At 46.2% G+C, this 23373-nt stretch overlaps 2 protein-coding genes across 14 annotated transcripts in view; both read right to left on the bottom strand.

Moving 5' to 3' along the window:
* Positions 1 to 23373, bottom strand: part of LOC137627778 (kinesin-2b-like) — a 439846-nt gene that overhangs the window by 251886 nt on the left and 164587 nt on the right. The gene's annotated exons all lie outside the window — the stretch shown is intronic.
* Positions 1 to 23373, bottom strand: part of LOC137627777 (tetratricopeptide repeat protein 19, mitochondrial-like) — a 134742-nt gene that overhangs the window by 109585 nt on the left and 1784 nt on the right. The window contains exon 2 of one of the 2 annotated variants that reach the window (XM_068359086.1): positions 7223 to 7307. The exons of the other annotated variant lie outside the window; for it this stretch is intronic. Within the exon in view, the coding sequence (XP_068215187.1) occupies positions 7223 to 7266 (44 nt within the window). The 5' untranslated portion in view covers positions 7267 to 7307. The remainder of the gene's footprint in view (positions 1 to 7222; positions 7308 to 23373) is intronic. 2 annotated transcript variants of the gene reach the window in all.

Genomic DNA, 23373 nt, shown 5'->3' on the forward strand with positions numbered 1-23373 from the left:
ACTGCAGCCGTTCTCTTCGGATAACGCCTCAGACTTCTCACTGGGCATAGTAACAGACGGTCTGGGTCATTTGTTACAGAACGGAGACTCGAGACCCTGAAGGAGTCGAACCGTGGGTCCGGCACTCCAGGGTTCTGAGTCTTAGCTACAAACTCAGGGACGAACCCGAACGTTACCTCCCCCCATCCCCTTGAATGGGCGATGTCGTATGAGAGACCATGAAGTTCACTGACCCGCTTGGCTGAAGACAAAGTGAGCAGTAACGCCGTCTTCAAAGTCAGGTGTCAATCAGAGGCCTGGCGTAATGATTCGAACGGAGGTCTCTTAAGAGCCCTGAGGACGCGAACCACGTTCCATGGAGGAGGTCTCACTTCCGACTGAGGGCAGGTAAGTTCGTAGCTTCGTATGAGTAAAGAAAGTTTCAGCGAGGAAGAAATGTCTATCCCTTTCAGCCTGAAGGCTAAGCTTAAGGCCGAGCGATAGCCTTTCACCGCCGAGACTGAAAGGCGCATTTCCTCCCGCAAATACACGAGAAACTCCGCTATTGCTGGAATAGTGGCATCGAGGGGAGAGATACCCCTCCCACGACACCAACCACAGAAGACTCTCCACTTCGCCTGGTAAACCCCTGCGGATGATTTTCGCTGGTGTCGAGACATCCTGTCCGCAATTTGTTGCGAAAAGCCTCTCTCAACGAGGTGACGCTGGATAGTCTCCAGGCGTGAAGCCGAAGCGATGCTACGGCTTTGTGGAAGATGTTGCAGTGTGGTTGCTTGAGTAGCTCGTGCTGTGGGGGGAGTTCTCTCGGGAGTTCCGTCAGGAGCTGCAGAAGGTCTGGGAACCACTCTGCGTGATGCCATAGCGGAGCTATTAAGGTCATTGACAGATTGACCGATAGTCTGGTCTTGTTGAGCACCCTTCTCATCAGACAGAATGGTGGAAAGGCGTAGACGTCAATGTTGTCCCACCGTTGTTGGAAGGCATCTTGCCAGAGTGCCTTGGGGTCCGGGACTGGGGAGCAGTACAGCGGCAGCTTGAAGTTCAAAGCTGTCGCGAACAGGTCCACTGTCGGGGAACCCCACAAAGTCAGGACTTTGTTGGCTACTTGAGGATCCAAAGACCACTCGGTACTCACTATCTGCGATGCCCTGCTCAGACTGTCGGCGAGCACATTCCTTTTGCCCGGAATGAAGCGAGCTGATAGTGGAATCGAGTGGACTTCGGTCCACCTCAGTATCTCTACTGCAAGATGGGATAGCTGTTGTGAAAAGGTACCTCCCTGCTTGTTGATATAAGCCACTACTGTGATGTTGTCGCTCATCACCACCACGGAGTGGCCCGCCAGGGTCTGTTGGAACTGTTGAAGGGCCAGAAATACGGCCTTCATTTCTAGCAGGTTGATGTGGAGGCACCTTTCTGATTCTGACCATAGGCCTGAGATCCTCTGGTTCAGAACGTGGGCCCCTCACCCTTCTTTTGACGCGTCCGAAAACAGCATCAAATCCGGGGGGGAGGACGAGAAGATCCACTCCCTTTCGAAGGTTTTCATCGGTCAGCCACAACTTCAGGTCCGTCCGTTCCGCGGGTCCCATGGGGACCAGAGTGTCCGGGGAATCGTTGCCTTGATTCCACCAGGACTTGAGCCGCCATTGTAGGGATCTCATCCTGAGGCGGCCGTTCAGAACTAGACGGGCCAGGGAGGGTAGGTGACCAAGGAGATGTAACCACGATTGGGCTGGAAGGGCTTCCCGTCCGAGGAAAGGTCTTGCGACCCTCCTCAGCCTTGCAATCCTGTCGTCTGATGGAAAGGCTTTGTGGAGATTGGTGTCTAATATCATGCCTAGACATACCAGTCGTTGAGTTGGAAGCAGAGAAGACTTCTAGAGGTTTACCATGATCCCTAGATCTTGGCAAAGCCCCAGAAGCTTGTCTCGGTGTCGAAGAAGGGTCGACTCCGAGTTTTCCAGGATCAGCTATTCGTCCAGATCGCGGAGGAGACGGATGCCGATCCTGTGTGCCCACGAAGAAATCAGGGTGAAAACACTGGTGAACACCTGAGGTGCTGTGGAGAGACCAAAACACAGCACCTTGAACTGGTAGGTCTTGTTGTCTAGGCTGAATCTTAGGTACTTCCTGGAAGACGGATGGACTAGGATCTGGAAGTACGCGTCCTTCAAATCCAGAGTGCACATGAAGTCTTGCGGTCTCACTGCAAGTCTGACCGTGTCCGCTGTCTCCATGCTGAACGGAGTTTGCTTGACAAACCTGTTCAGAGCCGAGAGGTCGATGACAGGTCTCCAGCCTCCAGACGCCTTCTTTACAAGAAAGAGTCAACTGAAGAAGCCTGGGGAGCCGTCGACGACCTCCTGGAGAGCATCCTTCTTGAGCATGGTCTCGACTTCTGCCCGAAGGGCTAGCCCCTTTACCGATCCCATGGCATAGGAGCTCAACGACACTGGATTCGCTGTCAGGGGAGGAAGAGATGTTATGATCGAGACGCGATATCCTGGGCTGATCACAGAGATCGTCCAGGAATCGGCCCCGAGTTGCTGCCACCTGTTCGCGCAACTTTGTAGCCATCCCCCCACTGGTGGACATGCAGGGGGATTGCCAATCCTAGCGTTTACGGCCTCGGCCGCTCCCCCTAGGATTCTTACCTCCCCTGAAGGACTTTCCGCCCTTCTTGTCCTTGACAGGAAAGGGCTGCTGCTTGGACACCTTGGCCTTTGCTGCCAGACCCTGTCTCGATGTCCTAGACTGACGAGACTGCTGAGGTTGTTGTTGAGGGGCTGGTGGCTTGTAGGGCCGAGATGTAAGGGCCCTTTGGAGGAGCGAATCTTGATTCGACTTCCTCCACCTCTCAGCTGTCTGTTCGACATCCTTGGGCTCGAACAAACTCTCTCCAAGGATGGAGGAGTGTCTGAGCCTGCTGACATCCACGGCTGGGACTTTCGAGTGGAACCTCTCGGTCACGGCATCCCGACGTTTTAGGATCGAGTTTGCCCACAAGTTCGAAACTTGGTGAGCTAAAAACTCGATGGAGCGCGTGCCCGAGAGGAGGAAAGTCTCAAGGGCCTTCCTGGTGCTCTCCTTGGACAAGTCCTCGGATCACAACAGGATGCCCAGAGACCCCAGCCAGATGTCTAGCCACGAAGTGGCCTGCATGGTACACTTCGCAACCTTCTCCTGGCTTAGGATCTCCGTAGACGAGAATGTCACCTGCCGGGCGGAAAGTTTCTCGAGAGAAATCCCCCTAGAGAGCTCTTCCACGGAGTGGTGGAGGGGAAGAGCTAAACAAGACTCCCCCATGATCTCAAAGTACCTCCTCTGCTGTACACGAGGAGGTGGGAGGAGTTTGTTCCCGGCAGAGGAACAGCTGGAGGAGGCGAGTTCGGTGAGCTGGCCCTCAGCCTTGTCTCTGGCACTCTTCACTCCCTGGGACCAGGGCAGAGCCGCGCTGTACTTTGGGAGCTTCTGGGTACCGTAGACTTGATCCAGGACCGTGTCCTTGCCTTCGCAAGGGGCGGTCTCGGGGTCCTTGAATCCACTGAGTTGCCTCATCAGACTCAGGACCTGCCAGAAGGCATGCTTCGACTCGTGCTGTTCTCCTCCTTGTGGACTAGCAGCAAGGTCTCCTGTCCCCAGTAGCTCTACTTGGGGAGATACGTGGACGTTCTCCTGGGGTCTCGGTAGCTCCGGCCGAATCCGGGTGGAAGACTTAGGAACAGTCTTCGAGTCCTTAGGCTCCCTCCTGGGAGGGATACAGGACTCAAGCAAAGAAGTCTGGGGGCTTCTCTCCACGCGAGACGGTTCTCTTCCTCGAGGTGGGGTTCCTCCCATTGGTGCCGAGGGAGAACGCCTCACCTCGCTGGATTCTCCTGAGGACGGAAAGGCTTCATCTACAGGGGAAGGAGAAAGCGTCTGCGAAGGGGAAGGGGCCTTCCCGACGGACTTCTTGGGAGCCAACTTAACCCTGGGAGAAGAAACCACGAAGTCCACTCCTCTCCTTCTCTTCAGCGGGGACGCGGGTGCCGTTGGTTTCAGTCCCAGATCAGCGAGGGCCGGCTTCATCGCCTGCACGATCGCTTTGATCAGGGAGCCGAACCAAGGCTGGCGGCTGACCGACGCAGTGTCAGCAACACCCGCTGGAGGGAAGGGGATCGGCTGATCCTTAGGAGTGGATCCTACGAGGCCTGCCTGAAAAGAAGAATTTTGCATAGACCTCTCCGAAGATTCTTCCTGCTCCTGGACGTGCGTAGCTCTGCGCTTGCGGGGTGGAGATCGCGAAGACGAGGATCTGGAAGCACACGTCCCCGAAGACTCGCACGGTTGGGCGCACTGGGAAACCCGGCGAGAATCGCTGGCGGCGACGCACTGGCGCTGGCGCGATGGTTGAATCGCTGGTTTGCGCGCAGGCGAACGTAGGCGCGCGTGTGCGCGGAGATGAAGGCGCGGGCGCGTGAGCGAGAGGGCGTGTGGGCGCGAGGGCGCGCTGGCGAGGGGGCGCGCTGGCGAGGGGGCGAGCTGGCGAGGGGGCGCGCAGGCGAAGGTGCACGTGGACGCACAGGCGAAGGTGCGCGTGGACGTGCAGGCGAAGGTGCGTGTGGGCGCGCAGGTGAGGGTGGGCGTGGCTGCAAGGGCGAGCGCTGGCGGTCGGGAGAACGATGGCGCGTAGGCGATCGGTGGCGTGTTGGCGAGCGATGGCGCACTGGCGACCGATGGCGCCTTGGCGAGTGACGGCACGTTGGCGAGCGATGGCGCGTTGGCGAGCGATGGCGCGTTGGCGAGCGATGGCGCGTTGGCGAGCGATGGCGCGTTGGCGCGTAGCGCGAACAGGCAAACGACTACGCACAGGCGAGTTAGCGCGTGGGCGTGTCGGTGACCTGTGGCGATCCGGCGCGGGGGCGTGTAGGCGAGCGCTTGCGCGCAGGCAAAGGATCGCGCGGGCGCGCAGCTGCGCGTTCAGAAGGAACCAACTGGGGCGCAGGACCAGAGGGAGAGGAAGTGCGCAAAGGCGAACGCTCATGGGCGGGCTCAGGAGACATCTTGTGGGTGAGCCGCGCAGGAACTCGGGCTGGCTTAGATGTGCGCGCGATGGCTGGCGCACAGACGAACGTCGGCGAGGAGGCGGAGGGACAGTGTCCCTGCCTGCGCCCAGATCCGGAGATCGTGGGCGCGCGGGCGAACGTTGGCGCGCATCAGGAACAGGGCGAGCCATTGTGCGCAGACGAGCAAGAGATCGTGGACGCTCAAGAGACCGATGGCGCGCATTGTACGTAGCAGGAACAGAAGTGCGCTGGCGAGCTGGAGAACGCTGGCGAGCTGGAGAACGCTGGCGCACACGAGGTCTCTGAGGCACAGGAGAGCGCTGGCGCGTAGGAGAGCGTTGGCGAGCAGGAGGGCGGTGGCGAGCAGGAGATCTACGGCGAGACTCAGGAGATCGGCCGGGTGCAGCGAGTCCAGAGGGACCTGTGAGTGCCTGTGCGCTAGGTAAGGAACCTCTAGGACTGCGTGCGCGCGCAGGTAAGACCTGGCGCTCGAGAGACTCACCTACATTGTGGGAAGAACCCTCTTACCCCGAAGGGACCGGTGCCCGTTGGACAATGGGGTGCGTAGGCGCCCACTGCGCATCAGCGTCCAGGAACGGGGATGGAAGACTGGAAGGTCTGGCAGGCGTCGGAGATCGCGAACGATCTGCGGAGAGGTCCAAGGAAGCAGCTGCAATGGTCTGCTCTCGACGTGGAGGATCCTCTGCGGGGGAAGTCGAAGGCGAAGATCCGAAGAGGCTCCTCCCAACTCCCTTGTAGGGAGAAGGAAGAAGAGGAGGGCGAGCCTTATGGCGAAGACGACCTCGAGGCACAGCAACACCATCGTCTGTCCTCCGAAGAGGAGTCTCTGTCAGTGCACTCCCCCGAGGGGGAGAGTCACCCGCAGGAGAGACCATTGGACCCAGCTCCTCCCTCGAAGGATGTTCGGAGGGGGGAACTAAGCCTTCAGCAACAACCGCAACCGCAGCAGGGGTTTGACCCGACCCGTCGGAAGCTTCTGCCACAACGTCGACAATAGACAGAAGATCTACCTCTGCTATTACCGGCGACTGTTTGACAGCTGCACCCAACTGGATCAGGTCAAACAGGGCTTCCTTGGAGGGAGAGCCCTTAAGCCCCAAGGAAGCCCAAAGCTGTAAGAGATCATCGTTAGTCACATGGTCATCAACAGAATCAATGCTCTCCCCCAGAGCAGGAGGGGGAGCTGCCTCGCTATGGGAGGCAACGCCCTCTCCCGAACCCCGAGATTGGGAAACAAAAGAAGGGCCTGCGCTACCACTCGCCGGCCTCTCGCGAGAGACCAATCGAGTGGGAGCTTCAGAGGAGGTTCGGGCGGCGGAAGAAGAGTCCCTGGAGACTTCCTTCTTCAAGGCAACCCTTGAAGGAGAACGGTCCCGCTTAGGCTTCTTCTTACGCCGCCGGGCAAACCTCTCCCACTGGTAGGTAGGCCCCTCCCTGCACTCACTACATGTATTATCCCTTTCACACCGTTGACCTCGACACTGTGGGCATAAGGAGTGAGGGTTCGTCTCGACCGCCGACATGAACGTTCCACAAGGGCGGTCGGGGAGTCCAGGGCACTTCCGCATGATGGGAAGAAAGGAAGAGGCCAACTTCAAGCACACAAGCTGAAAGAAAAAGCAAAAAATTAAGGCTGTCAACAATGCAAGGGCGAAGCAGAGACGTCTGCTCATCGCCCGAGCCAAAAGTGAAGTACTGTAAAGCAGTTCACCGGTGTGTGAGGGAGGGAGGGGTAGCTAGCTACCACTCCCCTACCCCCTTGCTAACTAGCGCGGGGGTAGTTAACCCTCATTAAAATTCTAATGGCTCGTCATTTCAGCTACGCCGAAAGTAAAACCCCATGTAAATAGCGTGGCTTGTATTTCGGTTACGGAACAAAACTAAATTAATACAGGTACTGCCATAACATCACTCCAAATTAAAACTATCATCAAACTTACAATGAAAATTACTCCCTTGCAACTATAATATCAAGCAAATTAATTGCTACCCAGACATGAAAATTCAATACAGTAGTTTTCATTTTGATTTAAGCATCACACTGCAAGACTATCAACTAACAATAAATATTCCTATTGTTACAGACTGACATACAGAAACTGACCTACATTCATAACTTTATCTTATGAATATTTCAGGAATCTATCACTCACTTGAGAAGAGTGTTTGTCACATCCAGGGTTACTAGTCGCAGCATTGCAAACTCCTCTGGGAAAGCCAGCAGTCACCTTACCCTTACTGGAAAAAAATTCAACAAAAAGAAAATTCAGACTAACTCTAACCTAATTGTTCTCCTATCTTCCCCCATTTAAGGTATATCCATAACATATGCAATACACTCTTAATTGCAGTGGAAAATACTTCCATTAATATCCTTTTAAGCCTGTTCACACTGGATGCAAAGTTTCAATCTTGATAATCACCAACTCTGCAATGCAGTTTTCAAAATCACTGTGCTCCCAGTTTTCCAAGGAATATGCTTCCTATAACTGCACACTAAAAATATGTACAATAAAGACAAATACACTAAAACTTATAACCTTAAAAGGTTGTCACTTAATTATATTTAATAAGTCGATATTACTGAGCTATTTACATGAATAAGCCTCATTCAAGCATACACAGCATGTGCTGAGATGACTATTAAGATGGTTAATGGGGGCTGGAATTGCTTGGAGATTGCTGCATTAAGGAAAACTTTTACTAAAGGTAGTATGTATTACAACCCTAATCAAAATAAACCAAAAATTTCGAATAATTTTGTGTTCTCTCTTTCTCTCTCTTCCCTTCTCCTCCATTCTTTAAAAAACAACACTGAGGTACAGAATGCTCTATTCTCTTTCTCAACTGACATTGATGTCATTGTTTATTATACCAAAAAATATATATTAAGGCCTGTTCTTATAAAAATAAATCGGTCCACATTTACCTACCCTGTGCAGTTAGTACTCTAATAGCCACTCCAAAAAAGGTAGAACAACACCACTTTCCACTGGCCAAGCATAAATCCAGAAAACAGCACCTGTAGCTCTTCTCATGTCAATCCCTCTGGGGTCCAAGTTAATCAGCAGAAACGCCTATATCTTATGTTGCTTTTATATTTACTCAAATCCAGATCTATTATAACAATTTTCCAATCATTTATCATTCTAAGTAATTGTTCAGTGGCTACTTTCCTCTTGATGAGGGTATGGTATACAGCTCTTCTATGAAAATGACACTCGAAAATCAAACCATTGTTCTCTGATATTGGATAGTGCCATAGCCTCCGTACCATGATCTTCCATTATCTTGGGTTAGAGTTCTCTTGCAAGAGGGTACACTTGGGCACACTATTCTATCTTTTTTTCTTCCTCTTGTTTTTTAAATGGTGTGTTGAGCAGGCTTAATAGAAAGGCCATGAATGCCCGGTGGTTTATCAAGAGGTTGTCTTTTCCTTAAGTGTTTCTTTTTCTTTTCAAAACCATCCTTACTGTCCTCCTTTCAGTTGAAGTAGCTATCCTGGAGGGTATTTACCCTTACATGGTGTATCAGCTCCTCCATGTTGACGAGTTTTTCTGTCTTTTTTTTTCTATAGTCTATGGGTTTGATAAATCACTTTATTTATATTTCTATACATATTGCTTTTATCATCATTCTTTTTAATTTATTTTTTAAGTATGATGTATCTTTTATTACCATTAATTCTTATGCTGTCTAGAAACATTGAGTGAAATCCGGGACCAGTACGTTCCAGATTTTGTCAATGTCATCTACTGTATTGCAATATTCGTAGTCTTCATGCAAATATTCAAGACCTTACGGTTGTGTCCAGAAAGTATCATATTCTTTTGTGCTCAGACTCTGGTTTTTAATATGAAGCACTCATCTGAGCTTCTTATAATTGATTTTTTAAGGAGCCAATAATTTTGAAACCGGATGCTATTCCTAGGGCCAGGGGAATGCGGTGTATATTAGGACCAAGTAGCCTGCTTCTCATAAATCCTGCTGTGAATGTGGATGTCATGAGATTCAGGTAATAAAAGTTTGTGGCAGGGGCAGGAATAACAACTTCTATTTGTGTTCTATCTACCGGAATCCAGACATGGATGATTCTATCTTCGATTGCCTTCTTACCATTATGGCTAAGATACAAGATGATGATAGAAAGACCTCCATGGCTTAAGAGCTTTATGCTTTGCCTCCGAATCAGGCTGTGAGCAAATCATAAGTGAAGTTATTCACAGGTCTGGTAACTGCTTGGGCCTCGTATACAGCGACTCCCCTGACATTAAGACAGGTAAGGTTGGCTCTCCAGATGGTACTTCTGATCATGCCTTGATTTTATTAGTAGTGAAGACTGAGCAGCCTGTCCCTGATGTATCATACTCATGTAAGATTTACATGAAATCTCAAGCAGACTGGAATAGGATTTTGAGTGATCTTATGGGCCTGAATTAGTCACAATTGTATAGTAGTGTTGCTTCTGTTGTTCCTTTGAATGAGAAACTAGTCAACATAACTGATTGGCGTATCCCGTCTTGTGTGCTAAGGTACCGAGTGAAGGACAAACCATGGTTCAATGATGATTGTTGACGTGCCTATTTGGAAAAGCAGGAGGCTTATCATCTTTAGAAGGGTAACAGATCAGATTTGACATGGAATAACTCTACTCGCTTAGAGCTTTTGCTCAGAGAGTTTATGCTTCAACTGAAAAGGAATACAATTTAACCATAAAAGAAACTCTTTCTTGTACAACCCAGGAACATAAGTGGTGGACTACCCTTAAATCTGCACTTTTTTGTGTAGATGCAACAGTTCCTTCTTTACCTAAACCAGATGGCTCTGTAATTCATTGTCCAAAGGAAAATGCAACCCTTTTGTCTGATGTGTTTGACAGTAAGCAGAGTAATGAGAAAATTGATCTTCCTCATTCCCGTTTCCTGAGACTAAACTAACTACTGTAGTTTAGCTTTTTGATCTTGTGAAATTAAAGCCCTCTTGATGGGCCTTGATTCTTATGGAGGTATAGACCCAAATGGTATTTTCTTTTTTATAAAGACTGCAGATTTCTTAAGTAAATGTGTTTGTGATAGCTCAACCCCAACTGATTACCGCCCAATTTCCATAACTTCCATATTATTTAAAGTTTTAGAACGTCTTTTGGCAAAACGTCATACAGTAATAGGTTTGCTGATGATAATCTGTTCCCAAGTTTGCAATTTGGTTTTCATAAAGGCCTTGGAGCATGTGATGCCCTTCTTACAATCTCCAATTCTGTACAGAAATCCCTTGATTGTGGTCAGGAAGGTCGTATGATTGGCCTTAATTTTAGTGCTGTATTTGACCGTGTTAATCATGAGGCCCTAGTTTTCAAACTCAAATAGTTGGGAGACGGTAGGTCGTTTCTTCGCATTATTATTGAATTTTTAAGTAATAGATCGCAAAGAGTTGTTGTTGATGGGCACCATAGTGAGCATAGGAATGTGATATCTGGTATTCCTGAGGGTGTTCTTGGGCCATCATTTTTCATACTATATACACATGACATAGATGCATATGCAGAGGATGCTACACTCTTTGCATCGATTCCATCTCCTGAATGTAGATCTTGGGTTGCTGAATCCCTTACTAGAGAACTAGCTAAAATTAGTGCATCGTGCAAATTATGAGGAAGAACTCAAAGTATGATAGTAAGTAGGTCAAGGACAGTGGCTCCTCAACATCCAGATCTTAGCATTGATAATGTTTCTTTAACTCTAGATTTTAGGTGTGATTCTCGACAGAAAATTACTTTTGAGAAACACATTAGGTCCATGTCTTCATTAATAGCACGAAAAATTGGCTTAAAGAGAGTCTTTTTTTTTCTTTTTAAGATTTTTGGTGATCAAACCATTCTGAAAAAGTGTTTTAATTCTTTCATTCTACCTTGTTTCGAGTATTGTTCTTCTGTCTGGTCTTCAACTGCTGATTCTCATCTTAATTTGTTGGACAGAAACTTATGGTCTATTAAATTTCTTATTCCTGATCTACGTATTAATCTCTGGAACCGTTGTTCATGCATGTTGCATAAGATCTTTTGTAATTCTGATCATGCTTTGCATTCAGATCTTGCAGGATAGTTGCATCCTGTTCGCAATAATAGGCATGCAGTTAATTCTAATAGTCAGGCCTTCTCCATCATGAGGCTCAATACTATACAGTATTCTAGAAGTTTTATTCCAGCTATGACCAAGTTGTGGAATGATCTTCCTAATCGGGTAGTCTAATCGGTAGAATTTCAAAAGTTCAAACTTGCAGTAAATGTTTTTATGTTGAACAGGCTGACATAAGTCTTTATATAGTTTATATATGAAATATCTGTTTTGATGTTGTTACTGCTTTTATAATATTCTACTTTAATTATTCATTATTTCTCACATTTATTATTTCCTTTCCTCACAGGGCTATTTTCCCTGTTAAAGCCCTTGGGCTTATAGCTCCATGCTTTTCCTACTAGGGTTGTAGCTTAGCTAGTAATATGTTATTTTGATAATAAAATAAATTTTTGAATATACTTACCCGGTGATTATATAGCTGCAACTCTGTTGCCCGACAGACAACTCTACGGTAAAAACTCGCCAGCAATCGCTACACAGGTTGCGGGTGTGCCCAACAGCGCCATCTGTCGTCCAGATACCCAGTACTCAATGTAAACAAAGACTCAATTTTCTCCTCGTCCCACTGCGTCTCTATTGGGGAGGAATGGAGGGTCCTTTAATTTATAATCACCGGGTAAGTATATTCAAAAATTTATTTTATTATCAAAATAACATTTTTCAATATTTAACTTAGCCGGTGATTATATAGCTGATTCACACCCAGGGGGGTGGGTAGAGACCAGCAATATATGTTTACACTTTTATGAGCTAAGAGTTTTTATTTCATTTTAGAAGTTATCAAAATAACAAAAACAAAATAAATAGGTACTGTACCTGGTAAGGAAGTCGACTTGAACAATTTCTCTGCCTTTTAAGTACGTCTTCCTTACGGAGCCTCGCGATCCTCTTAGGATGCTGATCGACCCCTAGGATCTGAAGTATCAAGGGTTGCAACCCATACAACAGGACCTCATCAAAACCCCAAATCTAGGCGTTCTCAAGAAATGACTTTGACCACCCGCCAAATCAACCAGGATGCGAAAGGCTTCTTAGCCTTCCGGACAACCCAAAAAACAACAATAAACATTTCAAGAGAAAGATTAAAAGGGTATGGAATTAGGGAATTGTAGTGGTTGAGCCCTCACCCACTACTGCACTCGCTGCTACGAATGGTCCCAGTGTGTAGCAGTTCTTGTAAAGAGACTGGACATCTTTCGAGTAAAATGACGCGAACACTGACTTGCTTCTCCAATAGGTTGCGTCCATTATACTTTGCAGAGATATATTTTGCTTAAAGGCCACGGAAGTTGTTACAGCTCTAACTTCGTGCGTCTTCACCTTAAGCAAAGTTCGGTCTTCCTCACTCAGATGTGAATGAGCTTCTCGTATTAACAATCTGATAAAGTCTGACCAAGCATTCTTTGACAAAGGCAAGGATGGTTTCTTAACTGAACACCATAAAGCTTCAGATTGGCCTTGTAAAGGTTTAGTACGCTTTAAATAGAACTTAAGAGCTCTAACAGGGCATAAGACTCTTTCTAGTTCATTGCCTACGATCTCCGATAAGCTGGGGATATCGAAAGAATTAGGCCAAGGCCGAGAAGGCAGCTCATTTTTGGCTAGAAAACCAAGTTGTAGCGAACAAGTGGCTTTTTCTGACGAAAATCCTATGTTCTTGCTGAAGGCATGAATCTCACTGACTCTTTTAGCCGAGGCTAAGCATACCAGGAAAAGTCTTAAGAGTGAGATCTTTCAGGGAGGCTGATTGTAACGGCTCCAACCTGTCTGACATGAAGAATCTTAGTACCACGTCTAAATTCCATCCAGGGGTAGCCAAACGACGCTCCTTGGTGGTCTCAAAAGACTTAAGGAGGTCTTGCAGATCTTTATGTTTGGAAAGATCTAAGCCTCTATGCCGGAAGACCGATGCCAACATGCTTCTGTAGCCCTTGATAGTGGGAGCTGAAAGGGATCGTCCTTTTCTCAGGTATAAGAGAAAAACAGCTATTTGAGCTACAGAGGTACTGGTCGAGGATACAGAAACTGACTTGCACCAGTCTCGGAAGACTTCCCACTTCGATTGGTAGACTCTAATGGAAGAAGCTCTCCTTGCTCTAGCAATCGCACTGGCTGCTTCCTTCGAAAAGCCTCTAGCTCTCGAGAGTCTTTCGATAGACTGGAGGCAGTCAGACGAAGAGCGTGGAGGCTTTGGAGTACCTTCTTTACGTGTGGCTGACGTAGAAGGTCTACCCTTAGAGGAAGACTACTGGGAACGTCTACTAACCATCGAAGTATCTCGGTGAACCATTCTCTCGCGGGCCAGAGGGAAGCAACTAACGTCAACCTTGTCCCTTCGTGAGAGGCGAACTTCTGCAGTACCTTGTTGACAATCTTGAACGGTGGGAATGCGTAGAGATCCAGATGTGACCAATCTAGGAGGAAAGCATCTATATGTATTGCTGCTGGGTACGGGACTGGAGAGCAATAGATTGGAAGCCTCTTGGTCAGCGAGGTTGCAAAGAGATCTATGGATGGTTTTACCCCAAGTGGCCCAAAGTCTCTTGCACACATCCTTGTGGAGGGTCCATTCGGTTGGAATTACTTGCCCTTTCCGACTGAGACAATCTGCTATGACGTTCAAGTCGCCTTGGATGAACCTCGTTACTAGGGAGATGTCTTGACCTTTTGACCAGATGAGCAGGTCCCTTGTGATCTCGTACAACGTCAGTGAGTGGGTACCTCCTTGTTTGGAGATGTACGCCAAGGCCGTGGTGATGTCCGAGTTAACTTCCACCACTTTGCCTCGAAGGAGAGACTTGAAGCTTTTCAAGGCCAGATGTACTGCCAACAGCTCCTTGCAGTTGATATGCATGCTCCTCTGACTCGAGTTCCACAGTCCTGAGCATTTCCGACCGTCTAGTGTCGCGCCCCAGCCCACGTCCGATGCGTCCGAGAAGAGAACGTGGTTGGGAGTCTGAACAGCCAGGGGAAGACCCTCTCTTAGGTTGATATTGTCCTTCCACCAAGTCAGACAAGACTTTATCTTTTCGGAAACCTGGATCGAGACCGCTTCTAGCGTCTTGTCCTTTTTCCAGTGAAAAGCTAGATGGTATTGAAGAGGACGGAGGTGTAGTCTTCCTAGTGACACAAATTGTTCCACGGATGACAGCGTCCCTACCAGACTCATCCACAGCCTGACTGAGCAGCGTTCCTTCTTCAGCATCTTCTGGATGGATAGCAGGGCTTGATCTATTCTGGGGGCTGATCGTCTTGTTGTTCAGCAACGTCCTCATCAGAGGGTTCCTCATCCGAAAACTGATGAGGAAACGGCAACGGAGTGGGCAACGTCTGGCTCGCTGAGTCCGGTCGCACTGGTGGATGCGTGACGGAGCCGGACGCAATATCATGGAACTGCTGCACAGTCTGTGAACTGTCAACAACCATGGGTGCGCGAGGAAGCACAGCGTCAACCCGAGACTGTCTAGACCGTCTGGGTTGTGCAGTCAACACCCTACCGGGTTGCTGAGGTTGACGCACTGCGTCAAAACAAGTCACCTCTGCTGGTTGTTGAACGTCCTGAACGTCAACAACCACCTCCGAGCGTCGCTTAACGTCAACGTGCGGCTGGCAACCCACACTGGGTCGCATCGGTGGAGGAACCACCTCAACTGGCAGACGCGAGTAGGTTACCTCAGCGTCAACAGGGCGCACAACCGACCGGTTGGAAGGTTGTTGGCCAGAAGGTTCGGTAGCAACCTTCTCCGCATTAAAGTCCTCTATCAAGGACGCAAGCTTGGACTGCATGTATTGCAGCAAAGCCCATTTAGGGTCTACGGGAGCAGGTGTGGCAACAGACGGGGTTAGCGACTGAGGCGGTACCGTTTACCATCCCTGAAAGCCTTGTTATGCGTGACATAATTGTACAGCAAAACTTCAAAGGCTCGAAAACAGCTGTGAAGTTGACCTGTAAACAACTTGGAGCGTCTCCTGGCTAGGCGCCAGGGAGAGTCTACCAGAATTGAGAAGTCTATCTGGGCAGAGGCATGAACTCCCAAGCCGAGAACTTCTCTCGTGTCATATCAGACTCTCGCTCTATAAACCAGTTTAAAAGAAGGGAAAGCAAAGGCTGTATCCCCCAAACTCCTCCTGGTGAAAAACCAGTCGCCTAGCCAACGTAAAGCTCTCTAGGAGAGCGAGAGAGCACTAGCTTAAAAACAACGGCTTCGAAGTAGCTAGGCCTAGTGTAAGCTCTGACGTTTAGGCGAACGAGGAGCAGCAGTTACAAAAAGATCTGGACAAAGATCCTTAAAAAAAAAAAAAAATCATCATGATTTAATTAAAGTCCATAGGAGGCTAAGCAGCTTTAGGCTCCTCTCCATCTGACAGAGTCCTCAAGGGAATATCAGTAGGAGGGGGAACAGCAACTTCCTCATCTACAGGAACCTTGTCCGATAAAAGCTGAGTCTCAAGCAAGGGAGAGAGCTACCGTGGTGGCAATGCTTTACAAGCAGAGTCCACACTCACTGGTGCATTAGTAGCGGACCAGAACGCAACGTCATGTAACTGCTTGACAGTCTGTGAACTGTCAACAACTGAACTGTCAACCACAACAGGTGCGTGAGGACGCACAGCGTCCACTCGAGACTGCTTTGACTGCCTAGACTGAGCAGTCAAAACAACTCTAGAATGCGGAGGTTGACGCACAGCGTCAAAACAAGTCAACTCCGATTGTTAGTGAACGTCTTGAACGTCAACAGGAGCATCAGCAAGTGGCCTAACGTCCAAATGCGGCTGAAAAACCACACGAGACCGCATCGAGTGTGGTTCTAAACAACCTGACTGACGTGACTAAGCTACGCCAACGTCAACAGTAAGCACAAAGGAACGTTAGGTTGGCTGAAAGCCAGGATATCGATGAGATAAACGGCTAGACTCAACGGACTAATCGGCAGAATAGTCTTCCATAAGGGAGGCAAGCATATACTGCATGTCTTGCCATACAACCCATTAAGGATCAACGGAAATGGTTGTGGTAAGAGACGAGGGTAACGTCTGTGACCGCAACACTTTGCCTACAAAAAAAGACTCTCGGAGTCTGTGTTACGCTTTTGTTAGGCGGCGAGCAGTTATCCGATGACTGCATAGGGTCAGAGCTGTCCTAATGGTTGTAACCAGGACGCTGGACCTGTCCTGAAAGGACTGACTTTCGCTTAAGGGCTTCGAAACCTTGTGACAGGTTTCTTATGCGAAAAGCCTTCGGATGACGAGGAGAAACAACGTCTCTCTCGTCTTATGGTAGGGGAGATCTTGGTAAGATACACCCGATACCATAGAGGGAAAACGTCTGTTCGTTGGTCAAGGCCTCTCGAACCCATAAGTCGTTTGACATTACTTCTCCCCTGGGCTTGGGAGCATGTAAGAGGTCCCGGACTAGGTGAACGACAGGCACGAACAGACGAACCCTCGGACGCAACACTGTAACACTTTGCGCATATCACTTTATCACTTCGATTTTCTGTTTTGCACTTATTTCACTGAAATCGAAACTTTTACTGATTTCTACCTGAAACACGCAATTCTACCCTTCATTAAAAGGTAGTAATTGCGAAATCAGTCGTATAATGCAAGCTCATTAATACCAGCAAAAAACAGAAAACAAATTTTGAGATAAAAAAATCAGTGGCTGGGAAAGAGACTAAACACTAGTTCATATAACTACGTTTTCAATCTCTCACCGCACATAGCCTGGGGACGAGAATAAAAAACTAAAACGTTTTATCCTTCCTCCCCGTACAGCGACTAGGGACGAGAGTAACTCGAGAACAACGTTACCCGCTTGAACGGAACGTTTTCTCTCCTCTCTCTCCCTCCGTCTCTATCTCTCTCTCTCTTTCTCTCTTGATTTCGCACCTAAGAGAAGAGCCCAATTATATTTTGTCAAAAAAACATGTTATTTGACTAAAGGAAAAAACTGAAAGGTTTTTCAAATAAAAAGTTCCTTTAAAATAGAATTTAAAACATTTAAGCTAAGAAAGAATGAACAAAACGTTAGAATCGATTTACTCTTACTGCAAAGTGAAACCGTGATACACTCTCTCTCTATCGTAACGATAGAGCGCATGTTGAACGTCCCGAACGTCAACAACTGCGTAGCATAAATAAACTAAACGTTAGTTCATCTTTGAAAACAGTACGAAGACTATCAAAGAAATTCTTTCATAAAATATTACCTTTAAAAAGTTTTAAATCCTTAGCTCTTTAAAAGCTAATTACGATATAAAGGGCTCAACGTTGATTAACTTCGGTTTCCAAGTTAGGACCGCCTACTCTCAGGAAAGGTCTATATAAACAAAACATTAAAATTATTTTTTATATGTTTATAATAAATGGAAAGTTAATCGAAGAGGCCTAATAAAGGCGGAGAGATATAAAATATATAGAGGAAAATCTATAACGTGATATAATTACTAAAAGCCTAAACACACTTCCGTCTAAGGGAAGGGTCGGCCATTTAAAAGTGAAAGAAAGTCCATACTCTCTTTGTCACCATAATTAAATCTATCCAAAACGAGTTCAAGATTTAAGATGAAGATAAAACACCTGCATAGCGAAAGCTCAAAACTAGAATAAAGTACTTCACCAATTAGTTGTGAAAAAACTCCAGTTTAGCACAGCGAGTAAGTACGTCTTGTCAATAGCTCGACAGAGAGAAAATTGAGTCTTTGTTTACATTGAGTACTGGGTATCTGGACGACAGATGGCGCTGTTGGGCACACCCGCAACCTGTGTAGCGATCGCTGGCGAGTTTTTACCGTAGAGTTGTCTGTCGGGCAACAGAGTTGCAGCTATATAATCACCGGCTAAGTTAAATATTGAAAAAAGTAAAAGCAATCCAACCAACACTTTAAAAGTAGTTTCAAGCATTTTAAAGTGACTGTATATTTATAACACTCCAATCAAGGAGCTGAATTCCAGCTCATAGGGTGTGTCAAAAATGAAGTGACAGACAAATTAGCAAAAGATGCAGCAGAAAAATTACTTCCTGGAAGATATCTACTTCCATGTACAGTAATGACTTTGCCTCATATGAAAAAACCAAATCTCTTAGTGATAGTTGACAAATTTACTTGAATTCTGTGGATCATAATGAGATAGAGATGACAAATGTTATACCTTCATGGAAATAAGGTAATATGCCTAGAAGGCAAGAAACTGCTCTCTGTTGCCTTAGAATTGGGCACAAACACTAAGAACACGAGTTCTTGATGACTGGTAAGTGCCAACCCTTGTGTGATGATTGCTTGGTTCCCCTGACTGTTGGGTACTCGTTGATTGAATGACCCAGTCTTGTGAATATCAGAGAACGATTCCTCACTTAAGCTCATAATGAGGATGGCAGGTATATCTTCACCAGGATTCTTGGAGAAGACATTTTGTAAGATGCCATTAGCTTTCCATTGAATTATGTATGGATTAAATATTAAGGCAATGGAGATGGATTCACTGGGAAGAGCATTATTTTTACTTATTTTCATTTTTTACTTATTTACTTATTTTACTTTTTTTTTATTAGGCTTTGGTTTGTTAGAAATGAGTTAGCAGCTAGAGTGGATATGAATGTGTTGAGGTGGTTTGGCCATGTTGAGAGAATGGAAAATGCCTGTCTGCTAGAGAAGGTGATGCAAGAGTTGATGGAGAAGTACAAGAGGAAAGCCAAGGTTTGGGTGGATGGATGTGAAGAAAGCTCTGGGTGATAGGAGGATAGATGTGAGAGGCAAGAAAACGTGCTAGAAATATGAATGAATGGCGAGCGATTGTGACGCAGTTCCAGTAGGCCTTATTGCTTCCTTCGGTCGCCTTGGATGACTGCAGAGGTAGCAGCAGTAGGGGATTCAGCGTTACGAAGCTTCATCTGTGGTGGGTAACAGGGAATTGTGGGCTGTGGCATCCTGGCAATACCAGCCGAACTCGGTCGAGTCCCTCATCAAGCAGGGAGGAGAGTAGACAGGAAAAGTCCCCTTTTTTATTTGTTTCAAGTCGGCTAACCCCCAAAATTGGAGGAAGTGCCTTGGTATATGGATATAGGCCTATATGGTTTGTTAGTTATAATTTCTTGATGTTTACTTTATGATTTGCTTCCTGATTATTATTCGGATTATGGTTAAGTTTTTCTATAAAGAAGAGTGCTTGTTGCATGGATGTTTATCAGATGATCAACATACAGACAACCAGCATTGTGGCTTTCCAATTTTCTACACTGGTTTTCATTTTCGTTCTTGGTAAAGTTTTCAACCAGATTATTAATTTTACGCATATTTGTTTTTAATTTTATCACATTCTGAAATGAAGAAATCATTACAAGTGTATGAAATTTTGTGGGATGTTTCATTTTCTGCTGTTGTCTTATTTAATCATTGATTTATCAGTTATGCCTATAACAAGAATCGGATTTACTTCTTCAAGGGTACATTGTGTGTTTGATTTCCTTCAGCTACTTAAATGTCATATGTGGTCTTGTGGACCTCAACCTTCACAACATGTCTAGAAGCTTGATTATTTATGATGCTAAGTTAAGATTCGGGAGACATAAGTTGAGGCAATCTTTCAGTGTTTGCAATAGCCGAACTGAATTTTTTACATTAATAAATTAACCAACCTTCCTGTAGATTGATTCTAGAGGAAGCCTCTTTAGGTTTAGTCAAACATTCCTCAGTACTTGCATTTTTTCATTTTGGAGTTGTACTTTCTAAGTCCATGTTTTTTCGTCATGGACTTATTCTTGGGGTTCAAGTTCAACTATCTCCACTTACAAAAGGTCTTCTGTATCTTTGATGGTGTTATTAATGGCTATTATATTAAACCTGGTCTTTACATGAATCTAGAATTTTTGCTTGGTTTGATAATTAAGAAGTATAAAAACAGTACAGTATGGTGTAGAGAAATTTGGATTCGGCCAGGGGGAAACGTTCCCTTAGTTCGAGAGCCCTCTTGTCCATCCCAAGACTTCAACAAGGAAATAATATTGAGTGCTGAAGCCGAGGGACTATATCAATGTATTCTCTAGTTAGTAGGGTCCTGGAGTGCAAAGATGGGTGCTGGGCATGAATAAAAATCCCAAATTTTAAAAATTCTTTATGTTTTTCCTAACTATACAAACCTGAGTCCTTTAATAAGAGCATGATATTAGCAAAGCTAGAAATTCTGCTTTCAAAATTTATAGCAAGGGATTGATAGTTATTGGCAGGTTGCCGGGACGCCCCCAACCCCCTGCCAACTCACCAAGTAGTCACTTTGACCTTTACAGAGCACTGATTGAGGGATGAGGCAAGAAGTCAACATTAGTATTTATAGGAAATTTTATTCATTCCCACACAAATATAAAACATTATCCTTTAATAAGAGACTTATCCTTAGGAGGGAGGAGGTTTCTATGACCACACTTGCTGGTATGAAATCCAGGGATGACAAGCCACTCTGGCCTGAAGGGGTGCAAGAGTGCCGACTTGAATAAGCCTCCTTTTGATCTAATATTATTTCAGGTGATAAGATAGGTTTCTGTCATTGGACAGATGGTCATACAAGAATCTATATCATATTGTAAATTTAATGCTAATTTAAAGTGATGGGTTTACATTTATTTCCATCTTCCCCTTTATCAGGAGGATCGGGAATTACTTCTACCTTAAAATTCAACAGAATACTGTAGTGGTTGGTAAGATAAAGGTGTTTGGTTTCAGTTCCAGTATAATTAAAAATGATGCACACCAGAACGTTAGTCGGGCAAGCCCACCCCTCACTGTGGTGCCCAACCACAGCTGTATCCTCCCCAATAAACATCTTAAACAACAGTCCTGAGCTAGGATCAATCTGCTGGCAAGTGAATGCTAGGCGAACGCGTTACTACTGTACTAAGAGGTCTGTTCCAACAACGCAATGATTTGATTGCTGCCCCTCAACGAAGGGGAATCAAAAGAAATAAAAAGCCCAAACATTCTTATTCTTATCCTTTATTAACTGCTATTTTAAATGAGATTAGGCCAAGATAAAAATAAAGATTATATTGTGATAACCTACAGTATAGTATGGTAAAAGTACGTTAGGACTATTGGATAAATTTATATATGTTCCTAAACGTAATAGAGTACAAACCTTAGGCCTTTGATAAGAGCATGACTTCAATGAAGCTGGAACGGCCGTTAAGCTTTTTGACGAGCTGAACACAGCTCGCTGTCAGGTGGCAGGTAGGCCACTCCCACCCAACAGACAGCGCTACATTCACTTTGACTTTGGGTACTGACGTACTTCTCGGTGTCTTTATTTGGCTGTTTTAGTCTTTTCCTTTTTTTCTAGTTTGAATATTGGTCTTCTAATCATGCTCTAGGGATTTTTATGGTAGAAGAAATAATATACAAGTTTCCCTTGTTATCTGCCGTTATCCGGTCGAGCGGCATGTCTAATGCTGTCCTGTCCATTGTGTGTAGCCAAAAGCAATGATGACAACATGAGCTTAAGGAAACTTTCCATGGATATCACTAGTGCTCGGTCAACAGGGGAGGGGAGCCGCCGCCTTCTTCCCTTCAGTGTCTGCTGATCCAGGAAGGCACTAAGGACATATCGGCCAGATGTTGTGTTTTCTGTCCTACGAGTGTCGTCACTGGCCTACACAACTCTGAAGACGATCTTCAAGTTCTTTTTTCTCCCCTGCATTGTATTTTTGAAGAAGAGCGTGCAGTAGACGTCATCATGAAGTCCAGGAAGTCTGATTGATAGGAGTTATGTATGTGCAACTCCTACCATTTCTCTTCCCATGGGAGAGACAGTGAAGTTTCAGGAACCTCCCATCTTGTGTGATTGCTGAGAGTGGTCCTCTAGGAAGAAGAAACATCAATGCACACAACACTAGGGAGTGCCTGGTTACTTGGTGGAGGCGTTTTCACACATTTTATCTGTGTGCAGTCTTACAGAGGGAGAAGTGAGGACTGAGAGTTGTCACATTGCAAAAACAATGGTTATCATAACTCATTATATCTGAGCATATGCACTATCAGTAGGGAAGAGAAAGAAGGACGCCAAACTATTTCTTCCTTCTTGAATGATCTTTCTCGCTCTTTAGGGAAAGAGTTAAGCAGTAGGTGCAAAATATTTCTGATTTGCACTGTTATTGCTGTTTCCCCTTCACCTGTTGCAGAGTTCAAGAGATGACAACCGAATCTTCAGATGTGTGGCCTACCAAGTAAGAAGTCAGCGATGCACAGGACAACAGTTCAGTCTGACTCTCCGGAGTCTCAGTATGATTCCTCAACATGGTTTTGGAGGTACTGTACAGCACTGCTGTACCAAAGCCAAATTATAAGGGGAAGTTGTCTGCACAAGGTACAAAAACTTATGCTCCAGTTACAAGTGGTCGGTCTCGTACGAGACTGACCACAAGCACTGCTGGTAAGGACATGGATATCCACAGTTGTCGTTCTCCTGCCTCAGGATGTTCTCGACATGCTTCAGTGAAACCATTGCTCAAGATCTGCTGATGGGCTAATACTACCCCTTGATTTAGATTTTCCCATACTCAAAGAAGAAGACAGAAACCCGATCCATGACCTAGTTTTCCGGAAACCAATATCTTCAAACTCAGTCGAACATTAGAAGTTGAAACAGGAGACCTCTCAAACACGATTTCAGCACTTGTACAAGCACTGAGAGGCCACATCTTCCTCATACGGTTGTTGGCAAGGATCCTCTCCAACCAAGGATTATCATGAGATCACACAGTTCTGTCTGCAGACTAGCTGGAGAGTGGAGATCATTACGCTCGTGTAGGAGGAAGATGGTCTCGTGAAGACTGAAAATGACAAGCAGCCTTCTTTATGCATACATGTGGAGAAGATGTTCATTGCTTGTGAGCGCCAGAAGACTGATCTGAGAAGTCATTCACCTCTGGAGAACTCATCTGGGCAGCTTGTGGTCGTCTGGAAGTTCGTGCATGCGAAGGTGTCACTGAAGCGTCCGAGTAATGTCCATGGTAGGAGAAGAATGAGAGCATGGCTCCGAGTCCTGACCAAGAGCATTTATGCCTCGTTTCATATAAGATTTGGCACTGGTAATAGAGGTCTGAGCGTGTATTTCATACCACAATAGCTTCTGGAGGGGTTTAAGTGCAGCCCTGTTCCTTCCAAGAAACCATGCAG

Source organism: Palaemon carinicauda, chromosome 35, assembly GCF_036898095.1.
Source record: "Palaemon carinicauda isolate YSFRI2023 chromosome 35, ASM3689809v2, whole genome shotgun sequence".
Classification (NCBI taxonomy): Eukaryota; Metazoa; Arthropoda; class Malacostraca; order Decapoda; family Palaemonidae; genus Palaemon; species Palaemon carinicauda.